This window comes from Monodon monoceros, unplaced genomic scaffold, assembly GCF_005190385.1.
Source record: "Monodon monoceros isolate NGI ecotype Baffin Bay Population unplaced genomic scaffold, NGI_Narwhal_1 Super_Scaffold_21, whole genome shotgun sequence".
In the NCBI taxonomy this organism is placed as follows: domain Eukaryota; kingdom Metazoa; phylum Chordata; class Mammalia; order Artiodactyla; family Monodontidae; genus Monodon; species Monodon monoceros.
The window spans coordinates 125,005,396-125,022,231 of record NW_021703778.1 but is presented as its reverse complement, the minus strand read 5'-3'; the positions used below and the strand labels follow the sequence as shown (position 1 = coordinate 125,022,231).

Below are 16,836 nucleotides of genomic sequence, written 5' to 3'. Positions count from 1 at the left end.
TGTTATTCACGTCATTAAATTTTCTACTGCAATGCTGTCGAATTAGAAATACAAATCAAGCCATATATGTAATTTCAGATTTTCAAACAGGCACATTAAAAGGTAAAAAGAAGCAGGTGAATTTAATTTTAAATCATTTTTTATTTAATCTAATGTCTCCAAAACAGTATCTTTTTGACTTGTAATTCATCTACAGAAATTATTACTGAGTTTTTGTGTTTTTGTTCTAACTCTTCAGTATCTGGTGAATATTTATATTCACAGCACATCTCAGTTTGTGCTGTATACATTTCAGGTGCTCCATAGTTACCTGTGACTGCTTGTGACCACTGTTGGGCAGCATGGTTCTGTAGGATCAAGAAAAGCATGCCTCCAGGAGGCATGCTTTGAGGTTATAAGATAGATATCAGTTTTTTAATATTTACTTTTTCTGCTCTAATGTACTGAAACTTTCAAGATGAACACATTTTCTCAATCTAGAACATTGATGTATGTGTGCTATAAAATGGTACAACAGTTTATTTCTTAATCTGTGCCCACTTAATTTCCCCAAATTTCTTCAGGAAAACAGTCGTCTAGAAAATGAGCTTCTGGAAAATGCAGAGAAGTTGGCAGAGTATGAGAATCTGACAAACAAACTTAAGCGAAATTTGGAAAATGTTTTGGCAGAAAAGGTAAGTCTTTAAATTTGATTTCCTGATATGTAGCCCCAAAGTGTAGTTCACTCAAAAGAGCAGAAGCTATGCCACCAAGAAAATTTCTTTTATGGAATTATTTATGTGACTAAAGGAAGCTGTCATTTTTGCAGGGATTTAATTTATACGAGGGAAACATGGCGTGGCACTGAGAAACAATCTCTGCTTTGACTGAACACATCACTCTAGAATCTTCTCCCCATCATCTAATTGATGGTGTTTCTGCTTAAATGTCACATTCCTTTCATACTCCAGACACTGGGTGAACACCAGAAACTTGGGTCTTTGGTACATTATAGGTCAAAGAAGGACATTTGGAAAAAATGACAACTTTGCCCTTTTCATTTTCTAGTTTGGTGACCTTGATCCCAGCAGTGCTGAATTCTTTTTGCAAGAAGAAAGGCTGACACAGATGAGAAATGAATATGGGCAGCAGTGCAGGGTGAGTGACTGAAGAGAACTTAGCGGAGGAGTGCCTGGGTTCAAATACTGCTTCACCATTTACTAGCTGTGTGGCCATGAGCACATCACTTAATCTGCGGGTGTTTCAATTCCTCACCTATGAGATAGCAAAAATAAGAGTACCCACCAGATAAGGTTGTTGTGGAGAGTCAATGAGTAAATATATGTAAAGTGCTTAGAACAGAGCCTGAGACACAGAAAACACTTAACCTACGTGCTGGTTGTTAATGTTATTGTTTAGTATCCTGAAATACGAGAGAATCATGCAGACTGCATTTGTCTGCTTTATCTGGGTCGGAAATTGCCAGTAATTGGAGGAAAATAAAGTTTTATTCTAAGAGAAGGAAAACGTGGTCATGTTGATGTGCTTATTCCAAAACTAGTCTTTCCTGAGCGATCAACGCAGGCTGATATAATTTGCTTTTGTTCTGTGGTTTTTTTTCCTGAATACAGTCCTTATTTTATTTACAAAATGCAAATGGAGCAGAAACCACTCAAGTCTTTAAGTAGTAAGTCATTACAAATTCCTACCAGAGGACACAAAAACATCCTTATAAATAATAGGAATCTTTGATTTTTTAAAAAAGTAACTCTCCTAAGCTCAGGAATGTGGGGTTTTTTTTCCCCTTAAGCCACAGACACTTGTTTATTTTAACAAGGTAGGCATAACTGAGTTCTAACTGCTTTAGGTGAACACTGTACTTGGGCAGAAACGAAGAAAACAATCACCTCCTTATGAGGTTGTTCATAGCCTGCCTTCTCAGGAAATACACATGCACACTTTGAGAAAAGAAATGAAACATTTATGCCACTCTTATAAATAAGTTATGGCTCTTGACTCTAATCAAGTAGAGGTGTGCTCTCCTATGCTTCTAGTTATTTCATCAGTCAAATCTGTCAGCTCTACCTCCAAAAATTCCCCAAATTTGTCCACTTATTTTTTTAAATGGTTTTTCATAACCATACAACTCACCCATTTAAGATGTATAATTCAGTCTCCTTTAGTATACTCACAGAATTGTACAACCATTACCATAGTACATTTTAGAACATTTTCATCACCCAGAAGGAAACTACCTCTCCACCTAGCTGTAATCTCTCCCATGACCCCCAGCCCTAGACAACTAATAATCTACTTGCTGTCTCTTTGGTTTTGCCTATTCTTTACATTTCCTATAAATGGAATTATACAATATGTCATCCTTTGTGACTGGCTTCCTTCATTTGGCATACGTTTTCAAGGTTCATGCATACTGTAGCATGTATCAGTACTTCACTTCTTTCCATTGCTGAATAACATTCCATTATATAGCTATACCACATTTTATCTAACCATTCATTAGTTGGTGGACATTGGGTTATCGTGAATATTGTGAACAATGCTGCTGTGAACGCTTGTGTGCAAGTTTGGTTTGGTTTTGTTTTTTTTAAACAGAAACAGACTCACAGACTTAGAGAACAAACTTATGGTTACCAGCAGGGAAGGGTGGGAGGGAGGGAGAGACTGGGAGTTTGGGATTGACATGTACACACTGGTTTATTTATTTATTTATTTTGGCTGCTTTGTTGCTGTGTGGGCTTTCTCTAGTTGTGGTGAGTGGGGGTTATTCTTTATTGCGGTGTGCGGGCTTCTCATTGCGGTGGCTTCTCTTGTTGTGGCACACGGGCTTCACTGGCTGCAGCACACGGGCTCAGCAGTCATGGCATACGGGCCCTAGAGCATGTGGGCTTCAGTAGTTGCAGTGCGTGGGCTCAGTATTTGCGGTGCGTGGGCTCAGTAGTTGCAGCGTGAGGGCTCTAGGGTGCGCGGGCTTCAGTAGTTGTGGCTCATGGGCTCAGTAGTTGTGGCTCATGGGCTCTAGAGTGCAGGCTCAGTAGTTGAGCATGGGCTTAGTTGCTCCATGGCATGTGGGATCTTCCCAGACCAGGGGTCGAACCCGTGTCCCCTGCATTGGCAGATGAATTCTTAACCACTGTGACACCAGGGAAGTCCTGTGTGCAAGTTTTTGTGTGGACATACGCTTTCATTTCTCTTGGGTATGTACCTAGGAGTGGAATTCGTGGGTCATATGATCACTGTATGTTTAACCTTTTGAGGAAGTGCCAAATTTTTTCCAAGATGTTTGCACCATTTTACATTCCCACCAATATGAGAGTTGCAATTTCTCCACATCCTTGCCAACAGTTGTTATTATATGTCTTTTTAAAAAATATATCTTTATTGGAGTATAATTGCTTTACAGTGTTGTATTAGTTTCTGCCGTACCACAAAGTGAATCAACTATATGTATACATATGCAATCCCACCACTGGGCATATACCCTGAGAAAACCATAATTGAAAAAGAGTCATGTACCACAATGTTCATTGCAGCACTATTTACAATAGCCAGGACATGGAAGCAACCTAAGTGTCCATTGACAGATGAATGGATAAAGAAGATGTGGCACATATATACAATGGAATATTACTCAGCCATAAAAAGAAATGAAACTGAGTTATTTGTAGTGAGGTGGATGGACCTAGAGTCTGTCACACAGAGTGAAGTAAGTCAGACAGAGAAAAACAAATATTGTATGCTAATGCACATACATGGAATCTAAAAAAATGGTACTGATGAACCTAGTGGCAGGGCGGGAAAAAAGACACAGATGTAGAAAACGGACTTGAGGGCACGTGGGGGAGGGGAAGCTGGGCCGAAGTGAGAGAGTGGCATGCACATACATACACTACCAAATGTAAAATGATGGCCAGTGGGAAGCTGTTGCATAGCACAGGGAGATCAGCTCGATGCTTTGTGACGACCTAGAGGGGTGGGATACGGAGGGAGGCTCAAGAAGGAGGGGATATGGGGATACATGTATGTCTTTTTTATTTTAGCCATCCTAGTGGGTATTAAGTGGTATCTCATTGTGAGTTTGATTTGCATTTCCCTGATGGCTAATAACACTGAGTATCCTTTCATTTGCTTATCTTCTTTGGAGAAATGTGTCTTCGGATCCTTTGCTGAATATTTAAATGTGTTATTTGTCTTTTTATTATTAAGTTGTAATAGTTCTTTATATATTCTACAATCAAGTCCCTTATCAGATATATAATTTACAGAAACTTTTCTCCCATTCTGTGGGTTGTGTTTTTACTTTCTTGTTGGTATCCTTTGAAGCACAAAAGTTTTTAATTTTGATGATGTACAGTTTATTTTTTCTTTTGTTGCTTGTGTTTTTGACATCACATCTAAGACTTGTATTGGTTTTTAAACTCCAGCTGTTACAAGACCAAGTAGATGAACTCCAGTCTGAGCTGGAAGAATATCGTGCACAAGGCAAAGTGCTCAGACTTCCCTCGAAAAACTCACCATCAGAAGAACTTGATATTAACAGTGGTTGCGTCGAGCCTGACCAGGGTAAGCCATTCAGACGCCATCTTTTCAGAGTCTCTGCCTTTGACTTTTGTTTTTAAAACCATGGTTGAATGTAGAATTGCAAAATGTTGGCAATCCCGCCCCACCCCAGCCCGCCCCCCGTCAAAAAAAAAGACTTTGGCAGTGCTATTTTCTTGAGCTGTTTCACTTGTGGTCTGTTTTTTCATTTGTCCTTGAAGTCTTTATGAGAATATTTCCATCTGATTTTTATATGCATCAACAAAGAAATGGAAAAATCAAACCACAAGGATATTTGCTTCGTTTAAAAAAAAAAAAAAAACTGGCCACAAGTCTGAGAATCCAGGCCTTGGGAGTGTTAGAATTCAGTCACTGAGTTATTGCTGAATCCTCCCTTTCTAAAAGAGTGCCTAACTGGTATGACAGTGTTTTGGAGAGCGAGCCAGCCAGAAACCACAAAATTTGATTTCCTTATGCTGGCTGTGCTAAATGTCTGCAAAACAACAAATAAGATAAATAAACCTTGGTTGCCTGTACCTTTGAGGAGGATTTTGAGTAGCAAGGTTGGAAGGCAGAGTCATTTGGGAACCTTCCTACATTCATTATCAGCTCTTTTCCTCCCTCCTGGCATCCTGCCCCTTTCCTCCAGTGTGTTGAATTTCAGTTTCAGAAAGGGTTTATAATAAATTCTTCATCATAAATAGTTTTCCCCACTGCTCCTTGGAACAGGAGTACAGGTTCTTACAAGGGTTGTTTATTCTTCTCCTTACCTATTTATTCTGGAATAAATAAGGGATTGGGGAGGGGACAGGGACAGGCTTGAACACCTTTCCTCTGATTCTAAGTCTGTACTCTGTAGCCTTACTGTGGTATAAGAATGGAGCCCAACTGATATGATGTATCTCAGAAGCTTTTCTGGGCTTTTCCATAGATGACCAAGGGCTGGGAGTTCTCCTCATGGGTACCTGAGGCTGTGTCATCTTGGGGTGGTTTACACGCCAGGTATCACTTCTCAGTTGGGGATGTGCCATGATAGATGAAGAGAAAGCCCAAAGCAGGACTGTCAATTCCAGATGCTAGACTTATGCTCTTTCTTGCATCTGCCTGTGTATCTCCACATGAAAAGCTTTTTGCGTCCCCTGCCTTAAGAGATTTCTACGTAGTAGTAGATGTAATCATTTTGTCTTTGTACTAGCTCAGCCCTCAGCTTATGCTTCACATTTCAGTGTCCTTCTCAGTCATCATCATAGGCAGTTGCAGAGGTGAACTCATATGAATGAGTCGAGAATTTTCTATCGAATCTGCCTATATCCAGGTTCCTAACCTATGCCCTATTCTTTAAAAAGTTTTAGCTGATAATTTAAGGTAAGGCCCTATCTGCACTACAGGAAATTAATATTACAATACTGAATCTTTTGTAATGTTGAGGGGTGGGTTGGATATCTTGACCCATGAAGTTAACACCTCAAAGCATAGCAAGTATGCTGGCCGTTCATTCTCCTGCCACATTGCCCCTCTGCTAATTTGTCACTCAGTATTCATTGGATGGAAAGAAGGCTGGTTGGTTTGACCTAACTACCTCACTCTGCACGATTTTCATTAGGAGGAGGTCACCTTTAAGCAACTATTTCCACATCTACTCCCACCTCCTATTTTGTTGGATTCTATTAAGGTTTGGTACATTGCCTGTACATGAAAGAATCTGTTCACCTTCACTTTTTCTTATTTTCCCTAATACTTAAAAACAAGAGACTTCTCTTGGCTTCTGTTGTTTCCTAGTAGATCTCATCTGTAGTAATTTAAGCTAAAAATTATTCCTCAATTAAACTGGATATCCTTCCTTAGATGCCAGTTGTGTTATTGAAAGAACCTGCTGCAGGGTCAACAGATCCGATGTGTTTTCAGGGCTTGGTTCTGAAGAATGCAATCCATTGAATATGAGCATCGAGGCGGAGCTGGTCATCGAACAGATGAAAGAACAACATCACAGGGACTTGTGTTGCCTGAGACTGGAGCTTGAAGATAAAGTAAGACCTTTTCATCAATCCTGTTCTCTGATTTCTTTGAGCTCTGACAAGCGTTTGCATGTAGGACATTCTCAATTCTATTTTCTCAAAGAGCAGCACTTTCTATACATTTCCTCTTGTGTCCTGTTGGCTACCAGGAACGCACTACCTCAGCATGGTTTCACAGGCCAAGGGTGAGGCCTTTTCCTCATAGGAGAGAGTTTCTTAAAAATGTAGTACCTTCAGTCCTAGCAAGCATGGAACTTGCAGACGATTACATTATTTCCAACTCATTGAAAGACATCTTAATAAAACTAAAAAGCCCTTTGATATAGCATTACTTCCTAAATTAGGTGAATATTGGCCTTCAAAACCCTTTACCGTGTTGCTTTAGGTTATATTTCCAGTCTTCTCTTTTACCATTCCTCTGAGTTACCTTATCTTCCAGCCAAACTAGGTAGTTTGCTGTTCTTCATCAAACTGTCCTCTTTTGCTCATGCTATTACATGCTGTGTTATTATTTCTTTCTACCTCTTGAAAATCTACTTAACCTTGAGAGTTTATATCAAATGCTACCTCTTACATTCCTGAATTCTCCCAACCAAATGTGATTTTTCCCTCCTTTGAATCCCAGGTTACATTGTAACTATTTTTCCTATACCTTTTATATGTTTTATTCTGACGTGTAGTATACTTTTTTGTAGTTGTCATGAGCATGTCTAGAGTGGTTTTTCCTTAATGACAGGGGCTATGTCTTACCCAACTTTGTGTCCCCACGAGGCCTGCAGGGTACCTGACAGGTGTTAAACAAATACTTAAATTTAATTAACTATGTTAAGGCCCTGAGTTTGCCCGTGGAGACAAATGGTATCTCTGTGAAGGTCTAGTCAGTTTTAATAGAGTTGTTCAGAAACTAATAAAATTCAACCAAGTTAAAAAGGTAATCAAACCATGCCTGACTTAAAAATATCTTATTTAATGTGTTTTTGAATTGTTACTTTAAAACAAAAAATGGGAAAACTGAGGAATGTCTTGTAGGAGAAAAGTAATTACTGCCTCATCACCTTTCCATGGCCTTGAGTTGAATAACATTGTGGTGGTTTTACTTTCTGGCTTTAGGTGCATCATTATGAAAAGCAGCTAGATGAAACCAAGGTTGCCTGTAAAAAGGAGCAGGAGAATGTGAAGCAGAAGTATGAGAATGAAGTGCACATCTTGGAAGAACAAATAAGTGACCTTAAAAATGAAATTGCAGAACTTCAGGGCCAGACAGTGGTACTCAAGGAGGTACAACACACGGCTATCTGCAGACATGAGGAGGAGAAAAAACAACTGGAAATGAAGTGGGATGAGGAAAAGGCTCACCTGCAGGAGGAGTTGAGGCTGGAGCATGAGATGGAGCTAAGGGCTAGGCTGCAGCAGGCAGAGGAAAGCTTTAATGAAGAGAGGGAAAAACTCATTCAAAATGGTGCCTGGACAGAAGAGAAGGTGAGAAGCTTGACTCAGGAACTAGAACAAGTTCACCAGGAGCAGCTGAAAAGCCTGGTGGAGAAGCATACTCTTGAGAAAGAGGAATTGCAAAAAGAGCTCTTGGAAAAACACCAAAGGGAACTACATGAGGGAAGGTAAGAAAATGGGGGAAATGGAGGAACCTGGGGCACCATTCCTTGGGGGCACCAGAAATCCCAGTCAATTAAGGAGACTTTGAAAAATCGGAAGACATAATAGCCCACTGACTGACTAGATTCTTTTTTAGTTTTTCAGATTGTTTTGCTGTTGTTTAGATATAAGCCTACCTTGGGGTATTGAAACTTTTTTTTAGAAAGAGAAAAGTATTTTTTGTATCAGGCATGTACTTTTTAAGGTTACAGATGAGGATAAGATTATCACAAATGTGATTTCTTCCTAGTTCAGTCTTGCTGTTTTCTGAGAAAGGCCATTTATAAGCTAGATTCTGGGCAAAGTTACATTTCCTTCCAGAGTTATGAAACACCATTTTGTGCTTACTTTCCTCACGTGAAATCTCAGGTACTTTTCAGGGCTTCAGTGCTTCATACTTTAACCCGGTGCTACTTTATTAAATAAAAAGCAAAACATAATGAATTTGTTAATTCATTTATATGACTATTTATCCACCAATGTCTACTTAATTAAAATGGAAGAATTTTATGTATTTCCCAAATTAGGGTTTAGGCTAATATGCATCTGAACATTTAATGTGAAATATCAGCCTACGTTTTTGGCTAAAAATCCATAAACAAATACATCTGGGAGTATACCAAAGAACTGGGTTTCTAAATTTTCCTTCTAAATGCAGAGAGAGGTAAGTAAGTCTTTTAAATTAATTATGGCTGCCAGCATTGGCTCTCAGAAATGAGATCCCTTCTCAGTATAACTGAATCACATAGGAATAAGTGAAGACCATTTTTAGAAAATATTTGAATTGTTTGCTTGGCTGCTTCTTCTATGCATGGGAAAATGTTTTTTGTTTGCTTCTGGAGTTGATGGCAGTTTCAGTAATGCTGTATGTTGACCACATTTAGGGAAAAAATGGAAACTGATTGTAATAGAAGAACCTCTCAGATAGAAGCCCAGTTTCAGGCTGACTGTCAGAAAGTCGCTGAGAGATATGAAAATGCTCTGCGAAGTCTGGAGGGGCACTACCGCCGAGAGCTGAAGGAGGTCCTGGAACAACAGCGCGAGGAGAGATCCCAGTGGGAGTTTGAGAAAGATGAGCTCACCCAGGAGTGTGCAGAAGCCCAGGAGCAGCTTAAAGAGACTCTCCAGAGAGAGAAAGCCACTTCTCTGGTCCTGACCCAGGAGAGAGAGATGCTGGAGAAAACATACGAAGAACATTTGAATAGCATGGTTGTTGAGAGACAGCAGCTACTCAAAGACCTGGAAGATCTAAGAACTGTGTCTGAAAGTCAGCAAAGTCTGCTGTCCAGCCAGATACTTGAGCTGAAGAGCAGTCACGAAAGAGAACTGAAGGACCGTGAGCAGGTCCTGTGCCAAGCAGGCGCCTCGGAGCAGCTGGCCAGCCAGAGGCTTGAAAGGCTCGAAAGGGAACGTGACCAGGAGAGGCAGGAAATGATGTCCAAGCTTCTGGCCGTGGAGAGTGTCTACAAAGCGACCTGTGAGAAAGCAGATCGAGAGAGGGCTGAGATGAGCACAGAAATCTCCAGGCTTCAGAATAAAATTAAGGAAATGGAGCAGGTGGGATCTCCTCCCTCCAGGCTTCAGAATGGCTGCCAGGCAATGGGAAGGGAGGAAGTGGAAGGAAGTGGAGCCATGTCCCTGCTCCAGCAAGGAGAGCAGCTGTTGGAAGAGAACGGAGATGTCCTCTTAAGCCTGCAAAGAGCTCATGAACGAGCAGTGAAGGAAAATGTGAAAATGGCAACTGAAATTTCTAGGTTGCAACAGAGGCTGCAAAAATTAGAGCCAGAGTCAGTAATGTCTTCTTGTTTAGATGAGCCAACTACTGGGTTTTTTGGAAATTCCGTGGAACAAACAGAGCCATTTTTACTGCCAAACCGAATGAAACAAGCAGAAGGTGGAACCATGCAGCACGTCCTAAGTGACCTGCAAGGCGATGAGGTCCGGGATCTGGAAAGTACGGGGACAAGCTCTGGTCAGGGACAGGAGGTCAGAAGAGAGGAGTCTGAAGCATCAATAGAGAGTTTTTCTGAGCTTGAAAATAGTGAGGAGACCAGGACTGAAACCTGGGACCTAAAGAATCAGATTGGCCAGCTTCAGGAACAACTAATGATCTTACGTGCAGACTGTGATCGAGCTTCTGAAAAGAAACAGGACTTACTTTTTGACGTTTCTGTGCTAAAAAAGAAATTAAAGACGCTTGAAAGAATCCCTGAGGCTTCCGCCAAGTATAAATTGTTATATGAAGATGCTAGTAGAGAAAATGAGTGTCTTCAGGAAGAGCTGAGAGTGATGGAGACGCGGTATGATGAAGCACTAGAAAATAACAAAGAACTCACTTCAGAAATGTTCCGATTACAGGATGAGCTAAAGAAAGTTGAAGAAGTGACTGAAACATTCCTTAGCCTGGAAAAGAGTTATGACGAGGTCAAAAGAGAAAATGCGGAACTGCATGTTCTGGTTTTGAGACTTCAAGACAAGATGGAGAAGCTGCAAGAAAGAGCAGTGCTGCAGTATGACTGCTTCTCCTTATGGGAAGCCCATTTAGATAACCTGGAAGTCGGACCTGATGAAAAGATCCTTGAACTAAATCAGACACCGGAAGAGTGTGTACCAAAGATTATGAATGTACACCATATTATAGAAGAACATTGTCAAGAAAACCAGTACCTAGGGCAGGAGAATACAGAGCTCTTAGAAAAAGTAAAAGCACATGAAATTGCCTGGCTACATGGAACACTCCAGACACATCAAGAAAAGCCTGGAGTACAGAACCAAGTAATACTGGAGGAAAACACCGCTCTCCTCAGCCTTCAGGACAAACATTTTCAGCGCCAGGCCACAATCACAGAGTTAGAACGGGAGAAAAAGAAGCTGCAGGAGCTGACTAGAAAGTTGAGGGAAAGAGTCACTGCTTTAGTTAAGCAAAAAGATGTACCTTCTCAAGGAGAAAAAGAGGAAGAGCTGAAGGCAATGATGCATGACTTGCAAATCACGTGCAGTGAGATGCAGCAAAAAGTTGAGCTTCTGAGGTAATGTATGTACCTTCTACACTTCACGGAATCCCACAGAGCACCTCACCAAATCTAACTTGGCTGCTTGCTGTGCCTAGAGAAACTAACCTGTTAGTCTTCAAGAAGAGAGCAGTACTTTAGACTTCCTTCTGCTTCTGTGTCGTATTAACAAGTAGAATAACCCTGCCTAGGAGGCACTGCTTCCTCTATAGGAAATAAATGTCGTTCATTTAGGGTGTGAAAGTTCATGATGGAGAGTGTTAGTTGTTTAACCATGTGCATCATCAATGTATGTCAAGTCTTTAACTCTTTTGTAGCACTTCATTTGGATGGATAGTTTTGGTGGGGTTTTTTTGGCTAAATGTTGGTTATTTTCTTCATTTTGATGAAACAAGTTATATGAGAATGAATGCCTTTCGTGTATCATTAACTCACTTGGTAGATAAGGAGTCTCTTCTTACACTAATATAGAAAAAGTGTTGTGTCTCATGGCTTATAGTTTTTCACTTATATCACTTGAAGTGCAGGCTGATATTCTGTAAACATTGGAAATTTATCTTAGAACATATAATTTTTTGAGCTATCAGATTCTAATAAACGTGCTTGAAGAACAAAGACAAATATGATACTAATTTGAACCACTGCTCACTCAACTTTATAAAATATGATTGCAATAGCCTTCTAACAAATTTGGTTCCAAAAAAACTTGTAAAATACTACATCATGTCTGAAATATCTTAAAGATATGAAAAAACAAAATAATTCTCGGCGTAGTTTTTCCTCGTTTTACTTCCGACCATATTTAGTTCTAAAACTCATAATGAGATGAAAGAAATCACAAAGTAAACATTAGTGTACATATTTTGACATGGCCCTTTCATTTATGTAGTGAATCTTCTTTCTCTAGGTGCCCTGGGGTTTAAAACTGAAGCTCATACAGCTTAGTAACATGGCTTTTGTCTTTTAGGAGCAGGCAGGACTTCAGACTGAAATAAATAATTTGCTCAAAGCATATGCTTGCCACTGAGAAAGTCAGCAACCAGGATGGGCATTGAGTCTCCTTTCTGTCTCCATGCTCAGGTGTTTCAGTCACACTTCCCTAATGTCTTTTAGTGAAATTCTTACTTCCCAAAAGAAATGAGTCAATATGTCGTAGCTTGATTTCCAAGCACCAAGAGACTACTAATTTAGGCTTTTCTTTTTAACTGGCATGGAATACGTGTTTAATTGGAAGTTACTATAAAGTATTTTCCAAAGATGCCAGATGACTGCCTTGTTATAACTATTTTTTAAAAATCTCTGTACTTCAGATATGAATCTGAGAAGCTTCAAGAGGAGAATTCTATTTTGAGAAATGAAATTACTACTTTAAATGAAGAAGACAGCATTTCTAACCTGAAATTAGGGAAATTAAATGGATCTCAGGAAGAAATGTGGTAAGACATATATTTAAATGTTCTTAAGGCATTTTTGTGAGGACTAAAGCTATTTTACTTCAACTGTTAAAGCCTAACTCTTAAGTTATATTTTCATTGTCCCTTTAGGCAAAAAATAGAAACCGTAAAACAGGAAAAAGCTGCAGTTCAGAAGATGGTTGAAAATTTAAAGAAACAGGTAAGGAGAGAATATTTCCCAATGTTTCCTGATTCTAAAATTTTCTTGTTTTAAATTTGAAATTTACAGCACGTGCTACTGGAAACGTAGCTAATAATGGTAAGGCTGTAAATCCTGAGTTTCAAAATGGAAACTCACCTCATGCTAATTCTAAACTAGGTTTCTGTTTTTTGTGAATATAATAATATATATATTATTTGTAGACTCTGGTGCTGAATACTAGCTTTATAATCAGTGGGAGTGGGGAGGTGATAACCTCTAAAACCGAACCTGTGAAATACTAGCTCTATGTTGGTTTGGTTTTGTTTTGTTTTGTTTTTAATTAGATTCAGTTGTGCTCTTTGTAGCAGATGGCTTTTTTTTTTTTTAATATTTATTTATTTTGGCTGCACCAGGTCTTAGTTGCAGCACACGGGATCTTTGTTGCAGCATGCAGACTCCTTAGTTGCAGCATGCATGCATCTAGTTCCCCGACCAGGGATCGAACCAGGGCCCCCTGCATTGGGAGTGCACAGTCTTATCCGCTGGACCACCAGGGAGGTCCCCACATGTGGTTTTGATTCATTTTAGCTCCTTCCCCACCACAATTAAAAGCAGAAAGTTAAGAACAGCATTTTACAGATATAGAATACTAGTTAATCCGTGTATATTTTCACAGAATTATGATTTATTTAGATAGCTTGTGCCGTTCAGTGCCCAATTTGTATAATCTCGACAATATGCAATTGTGTGGGGAAAAGCCATTTGAGAATCTATCTGAAACAGTCAAAAGACAAGGACATCCTGGGAAAAGACTATTTTCAGCACTTGAAATAGACAAGGTGTTAACGTCCAAAATATATTCTGTACTGTTAGAAACAAATTGCAAAATGGAGTAGAAAAGTGAATAATTTATATGATTGGTCAAGTCAGAAAAAAAGAAGAGAACATATAAAAGGATGGTTAGCCTCATTAGTGATTAGGGAAGGGCAAATTAAATGAGTTTCTTTTTTTCACCTGTCAGATTAGCAAAAATTAAAGATTGATCTGGTCTAATATTAAAAAGGGACTGAGGAAACAAATATACTCATACATTGTTGATAGGACTATAAGTTGGTAGTCTGTGAGGAAGACATTGTGGGGATATCGATCAAAACAGTAATGTATATGCACACCTTCTAACCCAGCAGCCCTACTTCCAAAAATAAGATCCTAAATACAAAATGCTACCATGTGTAAATGAATTTTCCAAAAGATTGTTTTGTTTCTTCATAATTAAAAGAAAAAATGATAATAAACCTATATGTCTATCAGTGTGGGAATGGATAAATACAGTATGGAATGTCTTGATACATGGAATACCCTATAGCAGGGGTCCCCAACCCCTGGGCCGTAGACCACTACCGGTCCGCAGCCTGTTAGGAACCGGGCGCACAGCAGGAGGTGAGCGAGCGGTGGTTGGTCGAGAGTGAAGCTTCATCTGCCGCCCCCCATCACTTGCGTTACCGCCTGAACCATCCCCCTCCCCTGACCCCACCCACCCCCCACCCCTCCCCAGCCCTGGTCCGTGAAAAAATTGTCTTCCATGAAACTGGTCCCTGGTGCCAAAAAGGTTGGCGACCGCTGCCCTATAGCCACTAAAAATATAGCATGTGGTGGTTTCTGAATGCACCGATTTGGAAAGATAAGAGTCTGTAAGATATTATAAGTGGAAAAAGCAGACTATCCGAACATCTGAAATAATGCAAATTTTTGTTCTAAAGAAGGAGAAAACTACACGTATATAGATCTGTGTATGCATAGAAAACAATCTGTAGGGATACGTACCCAGCTGTGAACAGTGGCTACCCCTGTGGAAAGGGGTTGGACAGAGTGTCTGTCACTTCTTCATACACTTCTGAACTGACTGACTTTGTAATAATGAGTATGTATTTTTTCTGTTATTAAATGTGTGTGTGTGTATAACTTTACATAGAGAAGGTAAAACAATTAGTCTCTAAATATATTTTTAGCAGAAGTAGGATAACTAGTTTTTAAGACTTTTTTCAATTTTAATTAGATTTCAGAATTAAAAACCAAAAACCAACAGTTGGATTTGGAAAATATGGAGCTTAGCCAAAAGAATTCTCAAAATCAGAAAGAACTGCAAGAAGTTAATCAACGTCTGGCAGAAATGCTAAGTCAGAAGGATAAAGAGCCAGGACACAGTACATGTGAGGAATGGGAACAAGAGAAGTCTAATCTAAAAGAAGAACTGGAACACTGTAAAGTGCAGGTATGGTCTACAGCCACTCTACAGCCTTTCTGGAGGAAATCCCAGTAAATAAAAGAAATGCTTGTATTTAATTTCTTATACATAAAGTCCCAATTATTAAAACAGTGTGGTGTTCGCACATGAATAGACAGATAAGTGGAAGAGAAAGTCTAGAATTAGACCCAAATACATATGGAAACTTAGTATATAACAAAGGTAGCTTCTCAAATCACTGGGGTAAAGATGGAGTTTTTAGTAAGTGGTGCCTAGATAACTGGGTAGACAACTGAAAATAAAATTAGATCCATATCTTATACCATACATAAGGGTAAATTCCAATTGGATTAGGAGTCTAAATATAAAAGGTAAAACATACAAGTACTAGTAGAAACTGGGCAAATTCATCTTTAGGCTTGGTGTAGAGAAAGGCTATGTAACTATGGCTCATAAACTAGAGGCAAAAAAATGACCTGATTAAATTTTTAAAATTTTTGCATGACCAAGAAAATACCATAAACAAAGTCAAAAGACAGCTCACAAACTGGGAGAAAGACAGCTCACAAACTGGGAGAAAATATTTGCATCATATACCACCAAGAGTGGAGCTAATATCCCTACTATGTAAATAACTCTTAAAAGTCAAAGGGCTTAGGAGCAAAACCTGATAGCCAAATAGGAAAAAATGCATGAACAAAAATTCACACACACAAAAAAGATAAAAATGGCCCTCAAACCTTGAAAAAATGTTCAGAATTACTCAGAATTAGAAATGCAGATAACGCTGATATCTCATTTCTCACCTATGTGATTGGCAACAATTTAAAAATATAACAACATATTCTATTGTCAAGGGTTTGGGAAAACAGGCACTTTCATACATTGCTGGTGGAATATAAACTGATATTGTATTTATGGAAGGAAATTTGGCAAATCTAACAAAATTACATATGTACTTACCTTTTGTCCTAGCAATCTGACTTCTAGGAATTTACACCAAAGGTATTCCTCTAAAAATATGAAAATTCACCGCAAAGCGTTGGTTATTCATTGCAGCATTGTTTGTAACTGCAAAATATTGGAAACAACCTAGATGCCCATACATCGGAGGGTTGTTGGATAAATGTGATGGGTATAGCCACACATGGAGTAGTATTATACAGCTATAAAAAAAGAAAAAGAAAGAATGGACAAATGAGAAAGATCTCTTCGTGTGAAATGATTTCCAGGACATACTGTTAGGTGAGAAAAGAAGAGCTCAACAGAGTATCTAAGATAGTATGTCTCCGTCCATGTAAGAAAGAAGGGGATATTAGGCAATACACATGTATTTGTGTAAAAGAAATACAGAAATTTATGTAAAAGAAATATGGGAATGATAAACCAGATAACTAAAGAGATGGTTACCTATAGAGGGCGAGTGGGAAAGGGATGGAAGAGAGGAATGGGAATATGATAGAAGGAATGAGGAAGGGAGTGACACTTCTGAGAACATTTTCACATAGCTCTGATGCTTAGAACTATAGTAATGTTTTACATACTCTTTGCATACCCCCTCAAATAAACACACAATTAAAACCAATCCAGAAAACAAAGATGGGGGGGGTACCAAAATGGAACACAAACACTAACAAATGAACTTAACTGTATTGTAAATGGATAACATAGCTACAGTGTGGAAGAAAATAAGTAATTTAGAAATTAGTATCTTGACTGTATACAGTAGGGTTAAGACAAAAAGAAGTGTACATAAAGGCAATAATAATCTAGTGAGTAAATG

At 39.1% G+C, this 16,836-nt stretch overlaps 1 protein-coding gene across 15 annotated transcripts in view; it reads left to right on the top strand.

Annotated features, from left to right (window-relative positions):
* The window catches only part of NIN (ninein), a 111,856-nt gene that overhangs the window by 66,935 nt on the left and 28,085 nt on the right, over positions 1–16,836 (top strand). For 13 of the 15 annotated variants that reach the window (XR_003795724.1, XR_003795723.1, XM_029236169.1 and 10 more), the window contains 9 exons: positions 564–674; positions 1,048–1,137; positions 4,422–4,560; positions 6,442–6,563; positions 7,662–8,167; positions 9,086–11,230; positions 12,523–12,648; positions 12,757–12,826; positions 14,865–15,080. Coding sequence is in view for 13 of the 15 variants with exons in the window: in XM_029236169.1 (XP_029092002.1) it covers positions 564–674; positions 1,048–1,137; positions 4,422–4,560; positions 6,442–6,563; positions 7,662–8,167; positions 9,086–11,230; positions 12,523–12,648; positions 12,757–12,826; positions 14,865–15,080 (3,525 nt within the window). In the remaining 2 variants the exon portion in view is untranslated. The remainder of the gene's footprint in view (positions 1–563; positions 675–1,047; positions 1,138–4,421; positions 4,561–6,441; positions 6,564–7,661; positions 8,168–9,085; positions 11,231–12,522; positions 12,649–12,756; positions 12,827–14,864; positions 15,081–16,836) is intronic. The other 2 variants (XM_029236181.1, XM_029236180.1) reach the window with 1 other exon arrangement.